The following is a 20,698-nucleotide window of genomic DNA, read 5'->3' as shown; positions in this document are numbered from 1 at the left end:
GTGGTAGTGTGTATATGTTAATCCCTTCCACCCAACTTCTATTGCAAATAACTTTCTCCCCTCCAGTTTCTCTGTCCTTTCCTTCTAAAACTTACATTAGCTCAATGTTAGACATGGAGTTCATGGATTATCTAATTTTATCTTTTCTTCCCTGTTTCTCATCTCTATTTTTTTTGTACTTCTGTCTGAGAGACCTCTGAAAATTTATCTCCCAACATATCTATGGAATTCTTAAATTCCTGCTATTATATTTTTAATCTCTAATAACTCTTTTTTCAGACTTTTTCTTTCACACAGCAGCTTCTTCTCATCTGGGGAAGGCAATATTTTGTCTATTTAATTATGGTGGGGTTCTAAGTTTTCTTCTGCTTCCCACCATATCTTTTGTACCCTTCTTTTTTCCTATGGTTTTTGTTTGCTTCTGTTTTGAATTCTTGACATCGTTTTGCCTCTTGTTCACACTAAAAGCATTCTTCAGATGTCTGGTGGCTTTCAGCTACCCATAGTTCAGCCTGAGGAACTCAAGCTGGTTCTGAAAGCACGGCATGGAAGGGGAAAGCTTATCAGCTGAAGAGTGACAAGGATCCCACTGGCTTTGTCTTTACTGAAGAGTAAGGAATTTTGCTTTTCTTCAAGGCCCACTGCACATAAGAACTGCTGTCCCAGAGACGGCTTCTCTCTCTGTACTCTCATGCATGCTCTGTCTACATTCTGTCTACACTGTCTGCCTACACTGTGATGGGAATAGCTATTGAAGTCCCTCTGGCTTGACCAGGCACAAGACAGCAGCCAGTTTATATGCGCCATGAAAAAGACATATGTTCCATAAGCTTCCCATGGCTGACCACTTCTATGTGGAAAAGTGATGCAGACTCTTTAAACAACTAACTTTCTCTCTATGCTGCTCTCTCCTGGCCTTCCAAATTTCAGCCTGTGAACTATTCCATACATAGTAAATGCCATCAGGGGGGCTGAGGACCAGCCACAGGCAGCACAACCATCTCTCTGATCCTCACAAGAACCGTCCTCAATGAGGATCGGTGACCCCACCTTCAGAGGAGGATATCAAGGTCCTCACTTGGCTCTGATGTCAAAGCCCAGGTTTGTGCCATGGCTGGCCTTCACCTTACCCTGTGGAATTTACTTTTGTTCTGCAAAGAGAATGTGGTTCCCAGGGCGACAGGGTGCCAGTGTTCCATGTAGAACTGCCAGGCAGTGTGGTAAGGGCATTGAGGGAAGACCCCAGAAGATGCTGCTTCTCCTGCTCAGCTGTCTCTTGCCCACCACCAATGGGAAGAGCTGCCTCCACTGCTGGCCAGAGCCGCCTGCACTGATAGACTATGACCTGCAGATTCTATGGGGCACCCCAGGGCCACCTGTGGAGCTCTCCCACAGCCTCCACTCCCTATTTCTGGACAGTCATGCTTTCCTCGAATCCTGGTATCTTGGTGAGGCTCAGCCAGGAGACCAGGGGTCAGGGCTGACCCCTTTACCTGGCCCAGGACCTTAGTCCCCTGACTTCCCTTTGTCCCAAATCCCATTCTCAGGTCAAGACCATTTGGAGGAAACAGCAGGAATATTATTCACTCACATAGATAAAGCCATTAAGAAGTTTCGAGATGGTGAGGAAGCTTAGTGTCTTAGGGCCCCAGGGCTTGGGTTGACAAAACCTGGCCCTCCAAGGCATTCCCAGAAGACCACTATGGGGGGGGGGTGTGTGGAGGTGTTGTGAAGGGTGGGGTCAGAGACAGCAACTGTGTGCACTACAGAGTCTCTGTCTGAAAAACCTGGTTTGAATTCCCGACCTTGAGAAAGTGATTGATTCCACCTATGAAATGTAGACGGCTTCTTCCTTCCTGCTCCACCCAGATAAACCATCACTTCTGGAAGAGGTTCATGTCCTGAAGCAGCAGTTTTCCAAGCATCTGGAGGACCTATGTGAAGAGCTGAAGAAGAAGGGTGAGAGGTGCCCCCCAGCCCTTCACCTCCCGGAGACCTAAGGAGGCAGAGTCCAAACTGCAGATCCCCGCCCCCAGGCCCCTCCCCAGGAGACCTCACCCTTCCCTCGCTCAGGGCGCCTGACCACACCTTCTCCCAGCTTCGTTTCCTGCTCACACCCCGACCTCTCCCAGCTCTGTCTGCCCAGAACCTCAGTCTCTCTACCATCTTACCCTCCCGGGCAGCCTGCAACAAGTCCTGTGGTGAGTATTTTGGGGACCAGGTCTGGGTGAGGGCTGAGGGGCACCTGGCTCTCGCTAAGGCTCCTGCCCCTTCTCTCTCTCAGACATCCGCTCCACACTGGAGGTCATCAGCTGTGCCAACTGCAAGACACACTTCCTCACCTGCCAAGACCCCACTCTCTGCCCAGGTCAGTGGCCAGCCAGCCATCTTGGCCTGCAGCCTCCCCACCTCCACCTCCAAGTCCATTGTTGTCTCTGTCTGGACTGTCTTTCTTGTCTATACCGATACCACTCCTTGCTCTCCATCCTCCCTGGGGAAGGTAGCACCTCCCAAGATGTCTGGATTCCACATGTCCAGCTTCAGAGCCACCTGCATCTAGGACATGCCCCCTGGGGGTCCGTCAGGTCCTCAAAACCAGCATGCCTGGGGACATGTCCAAACCCATCTCCACCCCCAAATCTGCTCTTCCCTCAGGACCCCTCTCAGCAAATGTCCCATTCAAGCTCTCGACCTCCTAAACCAGGAGTCCCCTCCCCCTCACTCAGTGCCTGTAGTCACCAGGTCTTGCTAAACAATTCTTCAGTGTGTTGCCATATGGTCCTTCCAGCATCTACCACTCCTCAGGCAGCCTCACCTCTCACCTGGATTATGGCAGCTTCTCCTAACTGGCCTCCGAGACCCTGTTGGCCCCATCTTACTCAGCAATCAAAGAACCCTTTCCCAAGGAGCCAGTCTACCTCCGACCCTTCCTGTTATAACTTTCCCAGGGGCCCCAGATAAAGTCCACCCTCCTCCTTGGGAGGCCCTGTTCACCTCCCCCCTCCCCAGCCACATGGAGCTGCTGACACGCTGGACAAACGGCTTCATGCTTCTGTCCTTGAACACTCTGTGTCCTCTGCCTGGAACACAGTTTGGCCCCTTGACCATCTGATCTAAACTCCTACTGGTCTTTCAAAGTCCAGCTCAGAAGTCCTGTTTCCCGAGAAGCTTCCTCTGACCAGCTCCCTCTCCCCAGGCTCATGGGCGCTCCCCCAGCTCTCTCCTCCTTCCTGCCCTGCCCCGCTTCCCTGGGACACCACAGCAGAATCGTTTGCTTGTCTCCCTCCTAGAGAGCAAGGATCCTGTCTCACTCATCCTTAGATGTAGGTGGGCACACAGTAGGTGCTCAGTGTCTGCAAACAAGTGACTGAGTGGGTGAATTAAAGAAGGAGAGAATGCAGTCTCCTCTCAGAGCTGAGATGGCCCTGCCTGCTGCCCAAACACAGGCTCCCCCTTTCCACCCCCCACAGGGACCAGGAGGAACTTCGTGTGGGCTGTGAGCCTCGGCATTGCTCTGCCCCTGGCGGCCCTAGCTGGAGGTGGCTGAGTGCCTGTTCCAAGCCCCAGCATCCCCAAGGAAGACACGCCTACTCCTAGACTGACCCATCTCCACCCTGATTCCTGGCCCAGATGTTACATTTTTCTGGCTCCAGAAGAAGAAGAAGGAGAAGGAGGCAGAAAAGGAGGTCCTGGGACATCCAGAACTCCCACGGAGGGGAAGCTGTGTTGGCCTGGGGGCAGCAAGGCTAGCGACCCCAAGTCTGGCTCCCGGGGCCTCACATCCAAAGGAGTATAGGATCAAGGGCCGGGACTCAGGAGGGCCACCACCAGCCCCCGGTGTGAGCAGACCCACCCAGGGCCAGGCACCCGGGACAGAGCTGCAGCCATGCCCCAAGTCTCCACCTGATCCACAAAGTTTCTCCTACCCATAGCTGTCATCATCCCTCTGCAGCGACCCCTCCACCCTTTGCCACCCTGCTCCCTGACTGCACAGACTATGAACATGCGCCCCTTGTCCTCTGCTCCTGGTCGGGTTTGGCCAGCAGAAGGTCAGAGGCAGAAGCAGGCCTGCTTCTCCTTTCTCAGCAGGGACCCAGCAGGCCGCTTGTCACCTTGAACTGAACAAAGGTCTCAGGTGCTGTCAGGAAGCTCTCTTATCTCTGGGTTCTGGTAACTCTCCCTCCCCCGACCCTTCTCACCTGGGGTGGTAACAGTTCCGAAGTTCTGAGGCCCGGGAGACCGCACTCTCTCTTGGGGTTTCCCTACGCCCATGCTTTGTAAATAGCTTCTATTAAAACACCCTCCTCATGTTCTGATGGACTGTGCCATCCGCTTCCTGCGGGGTCCTGCACAGTGGCAGTCGACACTGCGATCCTCCCCATGCGGGCCCGCGAGGACTGTCTCATGTCCTCACCCTCTTCCTGCCAGGCCACCACCCTTTCCTTCCAGAAAGACCCCTTTCCTGGTCCCAGCAGTGGCAGCTCTGCAGGATCACACTAGCCTCAGCTGGTTCCAACACCAGAGATGAGGGCAGCAACGGCCTGGCTCCCTCGAGGCGTCCCTATGTCTAGGTGTGGAACAGAGGTGGTAAGGGGCCAGCCGGAGGCCCCAGCAAGAGCGGGGACTAGCAGAAGAAACCAGAAAACAGGCTCCAAGTCACATCAGTAGCAGACCTTACCCACGTCCTGGCCAGGATGTCCACCCTGGCGCCTCTCAGGTCGCCGGTGGATCACTGGTACTGCTGACAATGAAATATACCGGCTCAGGACTTCCCTGGTGGCGCAGTGGTTGAGAGTCCGCCTGCCGATGCAGGGGACACAGGTTCGTGCCCCGGTCCGGGAAGATCCCACATGCCGCAGAGCGGCTGGGCCCGTGAGCCATGGCCGCTGAGCCGGCGCCCCGGAATGTTGCCTTGCCCTGCTCCATCTCCCTCCAGATTCCTTTCTTTCTCTGCCCCCAAGGCTGCTGAGTTAAATGGAACCCCTGGGACCCCCAGGCATGGCTCTGCCCTTTTGCCTCATCCCTGTGCCCCTCCTCACTGATTCCCCAGGCTCTCAGATTTGGCCCAGGCTCTCCCCAGAGAGTGAATGGGAGGCTACGCCCAGAGAATGAATGGGAGGCCACGCCCAGATCCAGGGCCCTGGTCTGCAGGTCACCTCCTGGGGGCTGAAAGGAAGCACGTCTGAGGCCAGAGCTGTGGACGGGCAGCCCAGACCCTGGACTTGAATCCTGGCTCTGACATTGAGGTTCTAGGTTCCCTCTCCTGCATCTGTTTCCCCATCTGAGCACAGAGTATGGGATGAGTTGTTCTAGCCAGGTTGGTATGCCCACTGGGTTCATATTTACCATCCTATATTTGTTCATGCTGTGGGTCCAAATTCAGTGCCTTGTTCCCTTCGCCTCCTGCAGTCCACTGAAATGGACCCAGCTCCTAAAACAGGGTTTCCTGTCTCCTTTGGCCCTGCCGGTGCTCCCTCCTTGGAGCTGCGGCCAGGCTGGAAGCAGGCTGACTTCAGCATCACTATCCAGCAGTGCGGGCCACTCCCTGGGGTGGGGGTGGGGCTACAGAGACCAGGGCAAGACATAACAGAACATAAACAGCAGCCTGGGCAGAGAGTACCACGGCCAAGGGCAGCTGTGGGTACCCAGCTGCAGGCATCTCCAGCTCACCCAGCCAAGAATCCAGGAAGGCCTCCCAGAGGTGGTGTCTTCAACTGTGAGAGGCCAGGGAAGGCGGAAGGGAGGGAGGAGTGTTTTCATCGAGGATTCAGCATTGCAGAGGAGGGGCAAGAGACTTTGATAGGGTCAGGAACTCCAAGAAATATGGCTGGAGGGAGAGGCCCAGGTAAGAAGCCAATGAGAGGCTCCCAAGCCCATGTGGGTCCAAAGCAAACCTGAGAAAAGAACCCACCAACAGACTCCAGGGAAAGCAGGTGGGCAGGGCAGGCTGGGGGAGAGGCAGTGGAGGGTTTTGTCAGCAGCAGGCCATGTCCCAAGGCTAGGAGTCCATAGATATAAGGTGTTTGGCGACAGCATCTGGTGAGGACCTACAGCCATTCTGAATGAGTGGGAAAAGCCCCTAGGCAGCAGTCTTGGCCTTGCAGGGGACTGTGATTCTCTGCATGTCTGTGAAAGCTGGTTACCACCCAGGACATAGAAAAAGTCAAGCTCCTTTGGCCGTGATGCTGTTTTCCTATTTTTATTCAAATTGGGACTTAGACCACTACCTCAAATGTATCCAAGGCAACAATTTTCTGGTGCCTACAGTAAAAGCAAAAGACCCTGAGTCTAATTTATATGAAGTATGTTTGTGTGTTTGTATGCATGTATCTCTGATCAACAGATTTTTCATTATTTGTGGGCATATTTGCATGAAAACTAGATATTGCATTCTGCTAGAGAAGAAAGATTAAGGATTTTTGAGTCAGGCAAAGCATTGGCTCTGAAGGACTTCTGGCCGTGACAGGCAGCTCAGAGCAGACCAACACTCCCACCTAGGGTAGCTAAAAATAAAGCACATCAAAAGAGCAAGACAAGACAGGAAGTCTGTTTAGGGCACCAGACGAATAGGTCCTCTGCGCCCAAGGTCTCCAAGTAAAGAGAGCTCTCTGCAGCGAACCCCGGTCCTGCCATGCGCTTCCCCAAGCTTGACCAGCTCAGCAGATGAGGTTCAGAGGCAGGCGTGAGGGGCTGTGCCGAGGATGACCGCCAAGTTTGGAAAAGCCAAGAGAGCTTTGGCAATATCATGGAACTGCGGATTGAGAAGTTGGAGTTCTAGCTTGCCCACACTGAACGTGAGGGGTCCAGGTCCCTGAAAGCAGGGAGGTGCAGAAAAATGAAACAAACGCACTGTATCTGTTTCCTCCCCCTCCTCCAAGGTGCCTACCTATACTTAAGCTGCATAGGCTTCAGATTTCCAAAGACAGAAATCAAACAGAAAGGATCTGAAGTGCAATTTATCAGAGATTTGTATACTAAGGAACTAAAAGTTGGCCTCCACGACCCACATAGGAAGATAAACTTTGATAAATACCCCCAGGGTATTGGTTGGAAAGGTTATAGCTTAAAAGAGAGGGTGTACCAGCAGCAAACTGATCCTTACAGAGGATGGAGCTCAGACTGAAGGCCCCACCGTCACGGACAAAATTGAAGAGCCCTGTTCTCACTCTATATCACTGCTGAAGGAGAGAGTAAATACTTCCAGAAGGAAAAGAATACCATCTAGAGCCACTACTATGTTTCATTTACAGTGTCCAGTATTCAAACAAATATTATCAGGCACACAAACACAAGATCAAGAGAAAAAGCAGACAACAGAAACCAATCTACAAGGTACCCAGATGTCAGAGCTGATATAAATTTTAAAATAACTGTGATGAATGCATCTAAAAATAGTCTTTCCAGCTTTCCAGATAAAACTGACATATGACATCGTGTTAGTTTAAGGAGAACAACATGTCAATTTTATATACTTATATATTGCAAAGTGGTTACCACCATAGCATTAGCAATCATCTCCACCGAGTCACACAACTACTTTTTTGTGTGATGAGAACATTTAAGATCTACTCTCTTAGCAAGTTTCAAGTATATAATACAGCATTATGAACTATAATAACCATGCTGTACTGCTGCACATTGGATCTCCAGAAATGATTCATCTTTAAACTAGAAGTTTAAAATCTGCCCATTTCTCCCACACCCTAGCCCCTCGCAACCACCATTCTACTCTATGATTTTGGTTTTTTAAGATTCCACATATAAGTGATATCATGTAGTATTTGCCTTTGACTTATTTCACTTAGCATAAAGCCTTCATGATCCATCCACGTTGTTGCAAATGGCAGGATTTCCTTCTTTCTCGTGACTCAATAATATTCCATTATCCATTCATCTGTTGACAGACCTGTGGGTTGGTTCCTTATCTTGGCTATTGTGAATAATGTTGCAATGAACACGTGAGTGCAGATATGTCTTCAAGAAGCTGTTTTCACTTCCTTTGGAAATATAACCAGAAGTGGGATTGATGGATCATATGGTAGTTCTACTGATAGTTTTCATTTTTTAGGAGACTCCATGCTGTTTTCCACAGTGGTTACACAAATTCACATTTCCACTAAAAGTGCACAAGGGTTCCCTTTTTTCCACATCCTCACCAGCACTTGTTATTTCTTGTCTTTTTGATAGCAGCCATTCTAACAGGTGTGAGGTGATATCTCATTGCTTGGATTTGCATTTCCCTAATGGTTAGTGATGTTGAGCACCTTTTCCATGAACTTACTGGCCATTTGTATGTCTTCTTTAGAAAATGTCTATTCATATCCTCTGCCCATTTTTTAATTGAATTGTTTGGGGGTTTTTTTTCTATTGAGTTGTATGAGTTTTTTTAATATATTTTGGATATTAACCCCTTAGATATATGTCTTACAAGTATTTTCTCCCATTGCATAGGTTGCCTTTTCATTTTGTTAATGGTTTCTTTTGCTGTGGAGAAGATTTTTAGTTTGATACTGTGCCACTTGTTTATTTCTGTTTTTGTTGCCTTTGCTTTTGGTGTCAAATCCAAAAAAAACATTCATTGCTAAGACCAACATCAAGGGGTTTTTTTTCCTGTTTTCTTTTCTAGGAGTTTTAGAGTTTCAGGTCTTATTTTTAAGTCTTTAATCCATTTCAAGTTAATTTTTGTGAGTGGTGTAAGACTGGGGCCACTATCATTCTTCTGCATGCAGTTATCTAGTTTTCCCAACATCATTTATTGAAGAGACTATATTTTCCCATTGAGTATGCTTGGCTTCCTTGTCAAATATTAATTGACCATATATGCAAAGGCTTATTTCTGGGCTGTCAATCTGCTCCATTAGTATGTGTGTTTTTATGCCAGCACCATACTGTTTTGATTACTATACCTTTGTAGCACAGTTTGAAATCAAGAAGTGTGATGCCTCCAGCTTTGTTTTTTTCTCAAGATTGCTTTGACTATTCCAGGTAATTTGTGGTTCCATACAAACTTTAGGATTGTCCATTCTATTTCTGTGAAAAATGTCATTGGAATTGATTCTATAGATGGCTTTGAGTAGTACAGACATTTTAATGATATTAATTCTTCCAATTCATAAACATGAGATTTCTTTGCATTTGTTTGTGTCTTCTTCAATCTCTGTCATTAAAGTATTATAGTACTCAGTGTACAGATCTTTCACCTCCTTAGTTAAATTTATTCCTAAGTATTTTATTGTTTTGGATGCTATTGTGAATGGGATTTTTTCATATATTTTTCATATATAATGTTGTTAGTGTATAGAAATGAAATATTTCTGTATGTTAAATTTGTATCCTGCAACTTTACTGAATTCATTGATTAATTCTAAAAGTTTTTGGTGGAATCTTGGGATTTTCTATGTATAAAATCATATCATCTGCAAGCAAAAACAATTTTACTTTTTCCTTCCTGATATGGATAACTTTTATTTCTTTTCTGCCAGATTTCTCTGGCTAGGACCTCCAGTACTATGCTGAATAAAAGTGGTGGGTGGACATCCTTATCTTGTACTGATCTTAAAGGAAAAGTTTTCAGTCTTTCACCTTTGAGTACAGTGTTATCTGTGGGTTTGTCATATATGGTCTTTATTTCATTAGGATATGTTTCTTCTCTACACAATTTGTTAAATGTTTTTTATAATGGAAGGATGTAATATTTTGTCAAATGCTTATTCTGCATCTATTGAGATAATCTTATGATTTGTACCTTTCATTCTATTAGTGTGGTGTACACATTGATTGATTTTCATATGTTGAACCGTCTTTGCATCGCAGAGATAAATCCCATTTGATCGTGGTGTATGATCGTTTTGATGTGATGTTGAATTTGACTTGCTAATATTTTGTTGAGAATTTTTGTTGAGAGATATTGGCCTGTAGTTTTCTTTTCTTGTAGTGTCCTTATCTGGCTTTGTATTAGGGTGATGCTGGCCTCATAAAATGAGTTTAGGACTGTTCCCTCCTCTTCAATTTTTTAGAAAATTTTGATATGGATTAGTGTTAATTCTTCTTTACATGTTTGGTAGAATTCACCAATGAAACTATCTTTCCCTGAGCCTTTCTTTGTTACAATGTTTTTGATTACTGATTCAATCTCCTTTTTCATGATTGGTCTGTTCAGATTTTCTATTTCTTCTTGATTCAGTCTTGATAGGTAGTATGTTTCTAGAAATGTATCCATTTCTTCTAGGTTATCCAACTTGTTGGCATATAATTGTTCATAGCTGTCACTTATAATTCTTTGTATTTCTGTGATATCAGTTGGAATATCTTCTCTTTAATTTCTGATTTTATTTATTTGAGTTCTTTCCCTTTTTTTCTTGGTAAGTCTAGCTAAAAGTTTGTCAATTTTGTTCTATTTTTCTCCTCCCTATTCCATTTATTTCTGCTCTGGTCTTTGTCATTTCCTTCCTTCTGCTAACTTTGGGCTTCATTTGTTCTTTTTCTAGTTCTCTGAGGTGTAAAATTAGGTTGTTTATTTGAGATCTTTCTTTTTTCTCAATATATGCGTTTACTGTTATAAATTTCCCCCTTAGAACTGCTCTTCCAGTTTCCCACCTGTTTCAGTATGTCCTGTTTCCACTTTCATTTATTTCAAGATATTTTTCCTTTGCCTTTTAATTTCTCCTTTGATCTATTAGTTGTTCAAGAGTGTGTTGTTTAATTTCCATGTATTTGTGAATTTTCCAACTTTCCTCCTGTTGTTGATTTCTACTTTCGTTCCACTGTGTTCAGAAAAGATATTTGGTAAGATTTCATTCTTCCTAAATTTGCTAAGACTTGTTTTGTGACTGTCATAAGATCTATCCTGGAGAATGTGTACTTGAGAAGAATGTATTCTGCTGCTGTTGGGTGAAATGTTCTGTATATGTCTGCTAGATCCATTGCTCTAAAGTTTGGTTCAAATCCAATATACTTAGATGTCCTATATTGAGTGCATATATATTTACAATGGTTAATTCTTGATGAATTGATCTCTTTATTATATATAATGACCTTCTTTGTCTCTTGTTACCGTTTTTGGCTTAAAGTCTATTTTGTCTGATATTAGTATAGCTATCCATTTTCTCTTTGGGTTTCCACTTTCATGGAATATATTTTCCACCCCGTCACTCTGAACCTGTGTGTGTGTATCCTTAAAGCTGAAGTGAGTCTCTTGTAGTCAGCACATAGTTGGATCTTGTTTTTTAACCTATCCAGACACTCTATGTCTTTTGATTGGAGAATTCAACTGATTTACATTTAGAGTAATTATTGATAGGTAAGAATGTACTAATGCCATCTTATTATTTTCTGGCTGTTTTGTAGTTCCCTTGTTCCTTTATACCTTGCATGCTGCCTTCCTTTGTGAATTGATATTGTGTAGTGATATGCTTTGATTCCCTTCTCTTCACCTTTTGTGAATTTACTGTATGTTCTTGCTTTGTAGTTACCATATTACATAAAACATCTTATAGATATAACAATCCATTTAACACTGATAACAATTTAACTTTAATCACATACAAAAACTCTACCTTTTCACTCCACCCTCATTTGTGTTTTTGATGTAACAATTTACATATTTTATATTATGTATTCATTATCAAATTATTGTAGCTAAAACTATTTTAAATAATTTTGACCTTTAACCTTTACACTAGCGCTATGGTTAACCCATCATCATATTAAATTAGAGTATTCTGAACCTGACTATATATTTACCTTTACCAGTGTGTTGTATATTTTCAAATGTTTTTGTATTACTTAATAGCATCCTTTCATTTCAGGTTGAAGAACTCCTTTCGGCATTTTTGTAAGGCAGGAATAGTGGTGATGATCTCCATCAACTTTTGTTTGTTAGGGAAAGTCTTTATCTTGCCTTCATTTATGAAGGACAACTTTGCTGGGTAAAGTATTCTGTTTGGCAGCTTTTTTTGAAATAATACATTCTATTCCATCCTGCAGGGTTTCTGCTGAGAAATCTGTTATAGCCTTATGTCAGTTTCCTTGTGTAAAAGAAAATTTTTCTCTTGCTGCTTTTAAAATTCTCTCTTTATATTTGATCTTTGATGGTTTTATTACAATGTGTCTCAGGGAAGATTGTTTTGGATTGAAATTTTGGGGTGACCTGTTAGCTTCATGAACTTGGATGTCCAAATCTCTCCTCAGGTTTGGGAAGTTCTCAACCACTATCTCTTCAAATAAACTTTCTACCCCTCTTCTTCAGTACTCCAATGGCGTGTGAATTTTTCTCTTAAACGTTTTTCCTAGGCCTTATTTCTTTTTTAATTCTAAATTTTTTTTACCCTTCTGATTGGGTAATTTTAATTGATCTGTCTTCAAGCTCACTGATTTTTCTGCTTGGTCAAGTCTGCTGTTGAAGCTCTCTATTGAATTTTTCAGCTCAGTTGTTTTACTCTTCAGTTCCAAAATTTCTGTTTGGTGGTTTTTTGTTTGTTTGTTTGTTTTGATTGTTTTGTTTTGTTTTGTTTCTTCTGTCTCCTTGTTAACTTCTCATTTTGCTCTTGTATTGTTTTCTTGATTTCATTAAATTATTTACCTATGTTCTCTTGTAGCTCTCTGAGCATCTTTAGAAGAATTATTTTGAATTCTGTCAGGTAATTCATGGATAGCCATTTCTTTGGGGTCAGTTACTGGAAGTTTACCTTGTTCCTTTAGTGGTATCATGTTTCGCTGATTCTTCATGATCCCGGTAAACTTGCACATGTATCTGCTCATTTGAAGAAGGCAGTTACCTTTTCCAGACTTACAGACTGACTTCAGTAAGGAAAAACCTTCACCTGCAGATGGGGGCATGCTGGAGTGTGCTGTGACCCAAGTATAATGGTTCAGGGCACCTCGCTTGGGGGCAGAGTAGTAGGACTGAGTCCAGGGGTGGGGAGGTAGGTGTGATGACTCATTGGCTCAGGCCATTGAGATCCACAACATCAACAACTGCGTGGTTCTTAGAAAGCTCAGTGGGGAGTTCAAAGAGGCTGCAAGGGCTGCTGGGGTGCTTAGCAGCACCTCCACATCCAGCACCTCCAGGTCTAGGTGATTTTACCCATTAAAAACTACTTAAGATGCCTTTTCAACAAATGACACTGGAGCAGTTGGTCATCCATAGGCTTACGACCTTGACTTAAGTCCCACACATTATTTTAAAAATTAACTCAATGGATCATGGGATTAAATGTAAAACATAAAACTATAAAATCTTTAGTGTAAAACATGAGAGAAGAGCTTCAGAATCTAGGATGAGGCAAAGCATACTTAGATGACACCAAAAGCACAATTCATGGAAAGAAAAATTAAGTTTTATTCAAAGGAAAATGTTTGCCCTGTGAAAGATCCTGTTAAGAGGATGAAAATACAGGCTACAGAAGAGATGTGCAAACCACATATCTGACAAAGGGCTAGTATCTAGAATATATAATGAATTCTCAAAACTCAGCAATAAAAGTCAAATAGTCCAATTAGAAAATGGCCAAAAGACATGAAGAGACATTTCACAGAGAAATATACAAGTGGCAAATAAGCACATGAAAAGATAATCAACATCATTTGGCATTAGGAAAATTCCAGCGAAAGTCACAGTGAGATACCAGCACACACCTATCAGCACTGTAACATCAACAGCTGATCTCATTTGGTGCTGGAGAAAAGGTAAGGTGGAAAGCCACTCCATGTGGGGTGTGAGGGGACAGGGTGTGTACACACACACCCCCTCAGAATTCACCAGTTTCTGAGCAGTTTCACTGGCAGGACTCCAGGGTGGCCCTCCTTTTGGCCAATAGACAAAGGCCAAAAACATTCCTGCTGATGAGTACGGGAGCCGTGGTAATGGCCCTTTTTCAGGATCTGACAGTGTTCTTATGTACTTCCAAGCCTGACTGGTCAGTATGGAGCAGGCTAGACAAGAGTCCCAAAGCTCCCAGCATGGCTGTCCTCCACCCTCCCCTCCCAGTCATCAGCAGCGTCTGCTGCCACAGCCCTGGCTGAATCTCCCAGTCTTTATGCTCCAAATCTGCCACATGCCCCCCCACCTTCTATCTGTGGTCACAGCAAGACTCTCCCTCAAAGAAACACATCTCATTTACTCATCCTGGCTCTACCACACTCCCACCAGAGACTCTGCTAGGTAAGAGGAAAGCATCTGACATTTTTCTAATTTCTATTATACGCATATGCTTTTCACTTTATCTCATTTAACTGTAACAACATGAAATAAGCATTATAATTTTTTTGCAGATGAAAATATTGAGACCTAGTGAGGTTGTTACTTGGTACATTTCTTTTCAAAGAGCATTCCAGAGTTTTCTATGGAGTCTGGAAGCTGCAAAATAGATCTGGAACCTGGGAACTGAGGCAAAATCTTACCCTCCTCTCCCACATTCCCAAACCAGCAGTCATACTGTATTGTCTGCAGGTGGTCATTTTTATCGACGGAAAGGATGAAATCTATCCCTATCCCATTTGCTTCCTTTCTTCTGCCTTTGCCTGTTCTGCAAGGACAATGCCACTTGAGTGTGTCCATTGCTCTTCTAAATCAATTTTTCCATTTCTCTTTTTTTTAATTATTATTTAATTTGTCTGAGCCAGGTCTTAGTTGTAGCACGTGATAGCTGTGATCTTCCTTGTGGCATGTGGGATCTTATTTGTGGCATGCAGGATCTAGTTCCCTGACCAGGGATCGAACCTGGGCCCCCTGCACTGGGAGCGTGGAGTCTTAGCCACTGGACCACCAGGGAAGTCCCCCATTTCTCTTTGTAATCTCTCATTTATTGAGCACCTTCAATTGCCAGGCACTGTGCTGGCTACATTATATAAATCATCCCTGGTCTTCAACCCCATGAAGATTATTTTCCCCTTAGATGCCAGACCCCAGTTTTGCTCCCATCAGCTAGCACTGTATAACAGGTGGGCATGTGTGGGTGGTGTGCAGTGGCATACACACGCTCAGAATACACAAGATTCATAGATGTCATATCTCAAGCCAATGTTCAGAGAGTCAAAGGCTTCCCCCAGCTGGTTCATGAATCAAGATTTGAACCCAGAACCATCTGCCTCCAAAGAATCTATAACACACTTTCCTCTTTCTATCCTGACTTCCTGGCAAAACTGCTACATGCAGGGAGGTCAGGAAGGGGCACCATAAAGACACAGAGGCAATTTGAGGGAATAGAACCTTAGCAGAAATGAGCCAGATCATTGAGATGAAAAGGTAAAGCCCATCCTGTCAGAGGAAAGCCACTCTCAATCTATGGTGTTAACTGATGGAAATTGTTTGACTGGGACCCCGTCTCCTTGATGAAAGAGACATCTAAACAGGGAAAGGGGCATATCCTCACATTGGTTTGCAGTTAAGGATCAGTATTTTTCTCTGCCTCAGGAAATACAGAAGTCTTTCACTTCGTTTGGGGTTGGGGAATGGAGCACTAGCTTTGTCAAAATACCCATGTGGAGGTGCCACCAGGTACTCCTGGAGGCTGGGCCCATGCTCTGCAAACACATAACGTCTCCTGTCAAAGGAAGTGAGCCGACTGGGTAGCTCCCCAGAAGGAGTGGCTACGGAGCACAGGAGAGATCGTGTACTTCCTCCCAGCCCTGCTGCTGGCCACGAGAATGGCATCTGCATGCTGCCCACCTGCCTTACATCATAAACATCCTCACAACCATATTTTATGTGAGAATGTGCATCACCCCCTCCCATTTACATCCCAGCTCTGCCTTCTTCCTGGGACCCCTGGTTTCTTGGGTTCAGTGTGATGTGTCAAAACTCCTTCTTGCTGGACAAAAAGAATAAGACCTCTGTGTGTGGGGGTTGAGCCTGGGTGGGTGGCTAGAAGCAATAGGAGAGTCTCTCCAAGAGCAAGTTGATTCTGTTCCCAATATCCCCCCAAAAGAAATGTGGGGAGGTGAAGACACAGATGATTGGTAACACACAGGATGAGGCCCCTGGATCTTTGTCCAGTGCCCTTCTCGCTGAGCCATGAGCCCTCCTTCAAGAGTGATGGAGTGTCCGTTTCCATCCCCAGGCTATAGAAGCAAAGGACCCTAGGTCTGGAAGAGCCCAGGGTGGTGGGGGGGGATGTCTCTCTGGAGTTACTGCTCCAACTCCACTGATTTGAAGACAAAAGTGAAAGGGGTTAAATGGCTCTGAGAAGAGGGACTTACTTAAAGTTCTAGAACCTTCTAACTGCTGGTGAATAGTCCATGATTGTTGCAACAGCAAGTTGAATGATGGGGGAGGAGAGGCGATCAGGGAAACATGTTCATTCCATCCAAGCAAGCGGGATTGACTATATCATTTATTGGGCAACTACCATGTGCCAGGCACTTGATCAACATTAGCTCTTTTGGGGCTTCCCTGGTGGCGCAGTGGTTGGGAGTCCGCCTGCCGATGCAGGGGACCGGGTTCGTGCCCCGGTCCGGGAAGATCCCACATGCCGCGGAGCGGCTTAGCCCGTGAGCCATGGCCGCTGAGCCTGCGCGTCCGGAGCCTGTGCTCCGCAATGGGAGAGGCCACAGCAGTGAGAGGCCCACGTACCGCAAAAAAAAAAAAAAATTAGCTCTTTTTCATCTTCACCATGATCATGTGAGCTGTGGCCCATACCATTTTGATGACAGGAAATTCAAAGTTCAGAGAGATTGCGTCACCTGCTGAAAGTCACACAGCTGGTCAATGAATGAGCTTGGTCTGTGTCAACACAGAGCCCTTGTTCTTTCTTCTGTACTGCATTGCCTCCAATGGCTCCCCAGCAATGGGAGCTGCCCACTTGGGAAGAGTCAGGCAGACGTGGGATGGACTTGGAGACTGTAAGTTCCCTCTGATTCTGACCCTCAGACACCACAGTTTGAAGCACAGAGGCTGCAGCCAGATTATGTGGGTCTCATCCTGGCTCCATCACTCACTAGCTGCATGATCCAGGACAAGCTGCTTAACCTCTGCTGACTGCCAGCTCCCCACAAAGACAACCAAAATAACCAGCTAACCAGGCAAAGCCAGATTCTGCTGCTCCCTGTGGCGAGGAGAGCTATAGCCTTTGTAGACTCCTGTCCGAAGGGGAAAAGCAAAGGTGGGATATTTATAAGGTTAGGGTGGTCTGATTTAAGGTAGATCTTTCAATGCTGGTGGCCTAATTGGCCTTGGGTAAAATTCACAATGCAATAGGATCGGTGGACACAGCAAGGAGGTGATAGGGATAGAGTAAGATAATCAAAGAGTTAGTTTAGAAATCCCACTAGGGGATTAAAGATAGAAAAATAATTCTTAAAGTGTTTGGGAGACTGTTGTAGGCTAACGACCACTCAAGAAAAGAATCCAGTAACCAAGCAACAATCTACATATGTCTTGTTAAAGTACAAGACAATAGATATGGGGTCTGAATCTTGTTACATGAAGTCGGGGAGTTAATGGTCCTTGAAGAGTAGCATTTTTGCGTACAACCAAGACAGGATTATAGCTGAAAGGGGAAATAAACTAGGTGAAAGGGGACATTATACAGAAACCTGAGATGAATTACCATTTTTAATACATATTACCACCCTTTTTCTAACATACATATGATTTACATAGCACCATGACAGTCCCAGTTAAACCATATAGGGCCAAAGGAGGAACTAATGATGTAAGCCTTGCTGTCTACCCAAGAACGAGGAAGAAGGTGGTCTTCTCTCTTCCCCACTTTTTCTTTGGTTATAAAAACGTAGCCCTCTTTGTTCCCAGGGCTGCGCTCCCCTGCCTGCCCACATGTATCTCTTACAAGTGATCTACGCTAATAAACTCACTCTTTGTATATCACTTTGCCTCACACCAAATTATTTCTGTGTCAAGACAAAAGAACATGAGTTTCAGTAAGTCCTGAGTCCAGGTGAGCAGTTTCAATTAAAAGACAGTGAATTCGAGTCCCCTCCCAAGTCAGGGATTGTGGGTTCAAGTCCAAATCTGAGGTGCAGCTGGGTTGGAGTCCTATCCAAAGGAATGCGGTTTTAGAGGGGGGATGTGAAACAAGTCTTTGCAGTGTATGTGGTCCCTCGACGAGTCCAGTTGATCAATCCTTTTTTCTTAGAAAGGACTACTTACCCTTTTGAGAGAAAGTTGAGTAGTCCCTTACCCACATAAATGGATTTTTAGGAAGTTTCTGAAATAAACCCTAAAGTTATTTGCAACTTTGTCTTCTTGGGCAAGAATGTCCTGCAGTAGGAGTCATGCTCGTGCTGACCGTCCAATGGTAAAGTCACTTGAATGCAGACAGTAAATTCTGGGTGTGTGTGGTTTCACTTCTCACCCCTGTCCCTCGATGTCCTCAGCAGCAGAATGGAGAGAGTGGTGGCGCCCACTTCTTAGGGTTGACATGAGAAATAAGGTCATAGGTATAAAGGGCTTAGTTAGAGCACATGGCACTTAGCAAGTGTATTAGTCTGCTCTGGCTGACGTAACACAGAACCACAGATTGAGGGTCTTAAAACACAGACATTTATTTTCTCACAGTTCTGGAACTTAGATGTCCAAGAGCAAGGTGTCAACATAGTTGGTTCCTTCTGAGGTCTTTCTCCTTGATTTGTAGATGGCCATCTTCTCCCTGTGTCTTCACATGGTCTTCCCTCTGTGTGGGTCTGTGTCCTCATCTCTTTTTATAAGGGTACCAGTCATATTCGATTAGGGTCCATGCTAGTGATCTCATTTTGCTGAATTACATTTTTAAGACCCTATCTCTGAATACAGTTGCATTCTGAGATACTGGGGAACGAGGGCTTCAACAAATAGGTTGGGGGAGGGGACTGGATTCAGCCCGTAAGAGTAAGAATTTGGTAATAGTATCATTATCGTTACTGGATACCTCAGCTATCATGTTTCCAAAGAGCTAGACTAAGCTCTGGCTCCGCTGGGCTACCTTTAACTCCTCAGATGTGCCATTTGCCTCACCACATGCTTCCTCTCTGCCTCCCCCAGTTGGGTAATTCCTACTCAGTGTGGATATCTCCCCTCAACCCTTCTTTTCTCTAGGAACCCCAGACCAGGGAGGACCGTGCTCTACACAGCCTTCCTCAGTCCCCTTCTGCTTCAGCGTCTGCCACCACTGAAATGCGATAGGTATAGGTCTCCTGGGTGTCGTCTGTCTGCCAGACAGGCTCTGTGCAGTGGGACCTTCCTGCCCATCTCCCCTTTATGTCCCAGCCCCCAGCACCATGCCTGACAGATGCTCAAATAATACTTTTTGAGCAAATGAATAACATGAATAAATCTCACTGACTGTTTTTCACTGACGAGTTGATTCCTTGTTCAATTCATCCAGACGGGTCAGAAGAGGAACAGCGGGGAAGATACCTGATGCAGAAACTTGAAACCCTGGTTTTAGATGGGTCAGGAGCTCCTGCACATCAGTGCCTTCCTGGGGTGGACGGGGTGTCAGCTGTGAGCAAAGTCTGGTTGTTAGGCGCCAAGCCTATAGCTCATGGTCAAGTGGGGGTGAAGCCTGGGAAAGACACCCATCCTTTCCTGTGCAAATTGGCCCTCAGCCTCAGACCTCGTTAACGCGTGGCTTTGCTCTTTCGGTGCATCACAGGCATTTTGTCCTTTTTCCTGCTTTCTACCCGGCTTCCAGCATGGCAGCGGCACGACCCTGAGTCCTCCCATCAGTTCCTGCTGCCCCTCCCCCGACCCCAGACCCCTAAGGAAACAGAGCCAGTGCTCATTGCATGAAGTGTCGGTTCCTCCCTCCAGCTCAGCTCCTGGGATGCAATTAACCTGGGTCTGCTAAACTTGACTGCCCTGAAGATGGCTCCATGGAGAGAGCCAGTCCCTCCTCCACCCTGGCTTCACGCCCATCTCGGTTCACTTCCTCTTCCTGCCCAGGCCCCCTAAATGCACCAAAATGCTTGAGCTGCCCACATTTTAGCCTCATGCGGGATGAACTCAGGCTCACACTTTGCATGTGTCAGTTTGCTTTCAAACTGCCTTAGTCAGCTCAGGTGGCTACAACAAATTACCCTAGTCTGGGTGGCTTAAACGAAAAACACTTATGTCTCCAGTTCTAGAGGCTGGAAATCCAAGATGAAGACACTGACAGATCCTGTGTCTGGTGAGAGGTGTCGTCCTGGGTCGCAGACGGTTGTCTTCTCCTTGTATCCTCACCCAGCAGAGAGAAAGCCAGTTCTCTCCTGTCTCTTCTCAGAAGGGCACTAATCACCTCCCAAAAGCCCCACTTCCTAAGACCATTACATTGGGCATTAGGATTTCGGCAGCACATGGATTTGGTGGGGGAGGATACAAATATCCAGTCCTTAACATTCACCCTCTGAAAGTCAGAGTGGTGTTGGCCCCTCCCTGCCCCATGGTATCTCTCCTGTGCTCCTGGTCACTGCGGTGGCTCAAGCCCTCACTGGCCAAGCACTGGGCGCTGGGTGCTGACTACCAGCATACTCACGGAGGACAGCTTCCTGTGCCTCACGCGGTCTTCACACCTGACCCCCACCTTGACAGGTTGCAACATACCACTGTATCAACGTGCACCTGAAGGGCCGCTTCACACTGAGCGTGGTGACCGTCAGCTTGGCTGGGCTGACCTCTGAGCCCCTAGAGCTCCCACCCCAGGGCTTTTGGTTAGGAGGGGCTGCAGGAGATGCTCTGGCTGAGACTAGAGATTAGGAGGGCAGAATCCCAGCCGCTGAGCCC

The 20,698-nt window shown here is 45.8% G+C and overlaps 1 protein-coding gene across 1 annotated transcript; it reads left to right on the top strand.

Annotated features, from left to right (window-relative positions):
• The first annotated feature begins 1,249 nt into the window (after nt 1-1,249).
• On the top strand, nt 1,250-3,547 carry TEX51 (testis expressed 51). The gene is made up of 5 exons (XM_049712542.1): nt 1,250-1,394; nt 1,548-1,622; nt 1,870-1,959; nt 2,285-2,368; nt 3,471-3,547. Exons 1-5 carry the CDS (start codon nt 1,250-1,252, stop codon nt 3,545-3,547), a joined length of 471 nt encoding a protein of 156 aa, XP_049568499.1.
• Nucleotides 3,548-20,698: the final 17,151 nt, after the last annotated feature.

Source organism: Orcinus orca, chromosome 7 (assembly GCF_937001465.1).
Source record: "Orcinus orca chromosome 7, mOrcOrc1.1, whole genome shotgun sequence".
NCBI lineage: Eukaryota > Metazoa > Chordata > Mammalia > Artiodactyla > Delphinidae > Orcinus > Orcinus orca.
Note: the sequence above shows the minus strand (reverse complement) of the source record. Positions and strands in the feature narration are given on the sequence as shown.

What these genes read in the sequence shown, in the direction of transcription:
- TEX51 (XM_049712542.1), top strand. Translation starts at nt 1,250, where the DNA reads ATGCTGCTTCTCCTGCTCAGCTGTCTCTTGCCCACCACCAATGGGAAG. An exon ending in CATTAAGAAGTTTCGAGATG is followed by an intron (nt 1,623 to 1,869) that starts GTGAGGAAGCTT and finishes TGCTCCACCCAG; the next exon opens with ATAAACCATCACTTCTGGAA. An exon ending in TGAAGAGCTGAAGAAGAAGG is followed by an intron (nt 1,960 to 2,284) that starts GTGAGAGGTGCC and finishes TCTCTCTCTCAG; the next exon opens with ACATCCGCTCCACACTGGAG.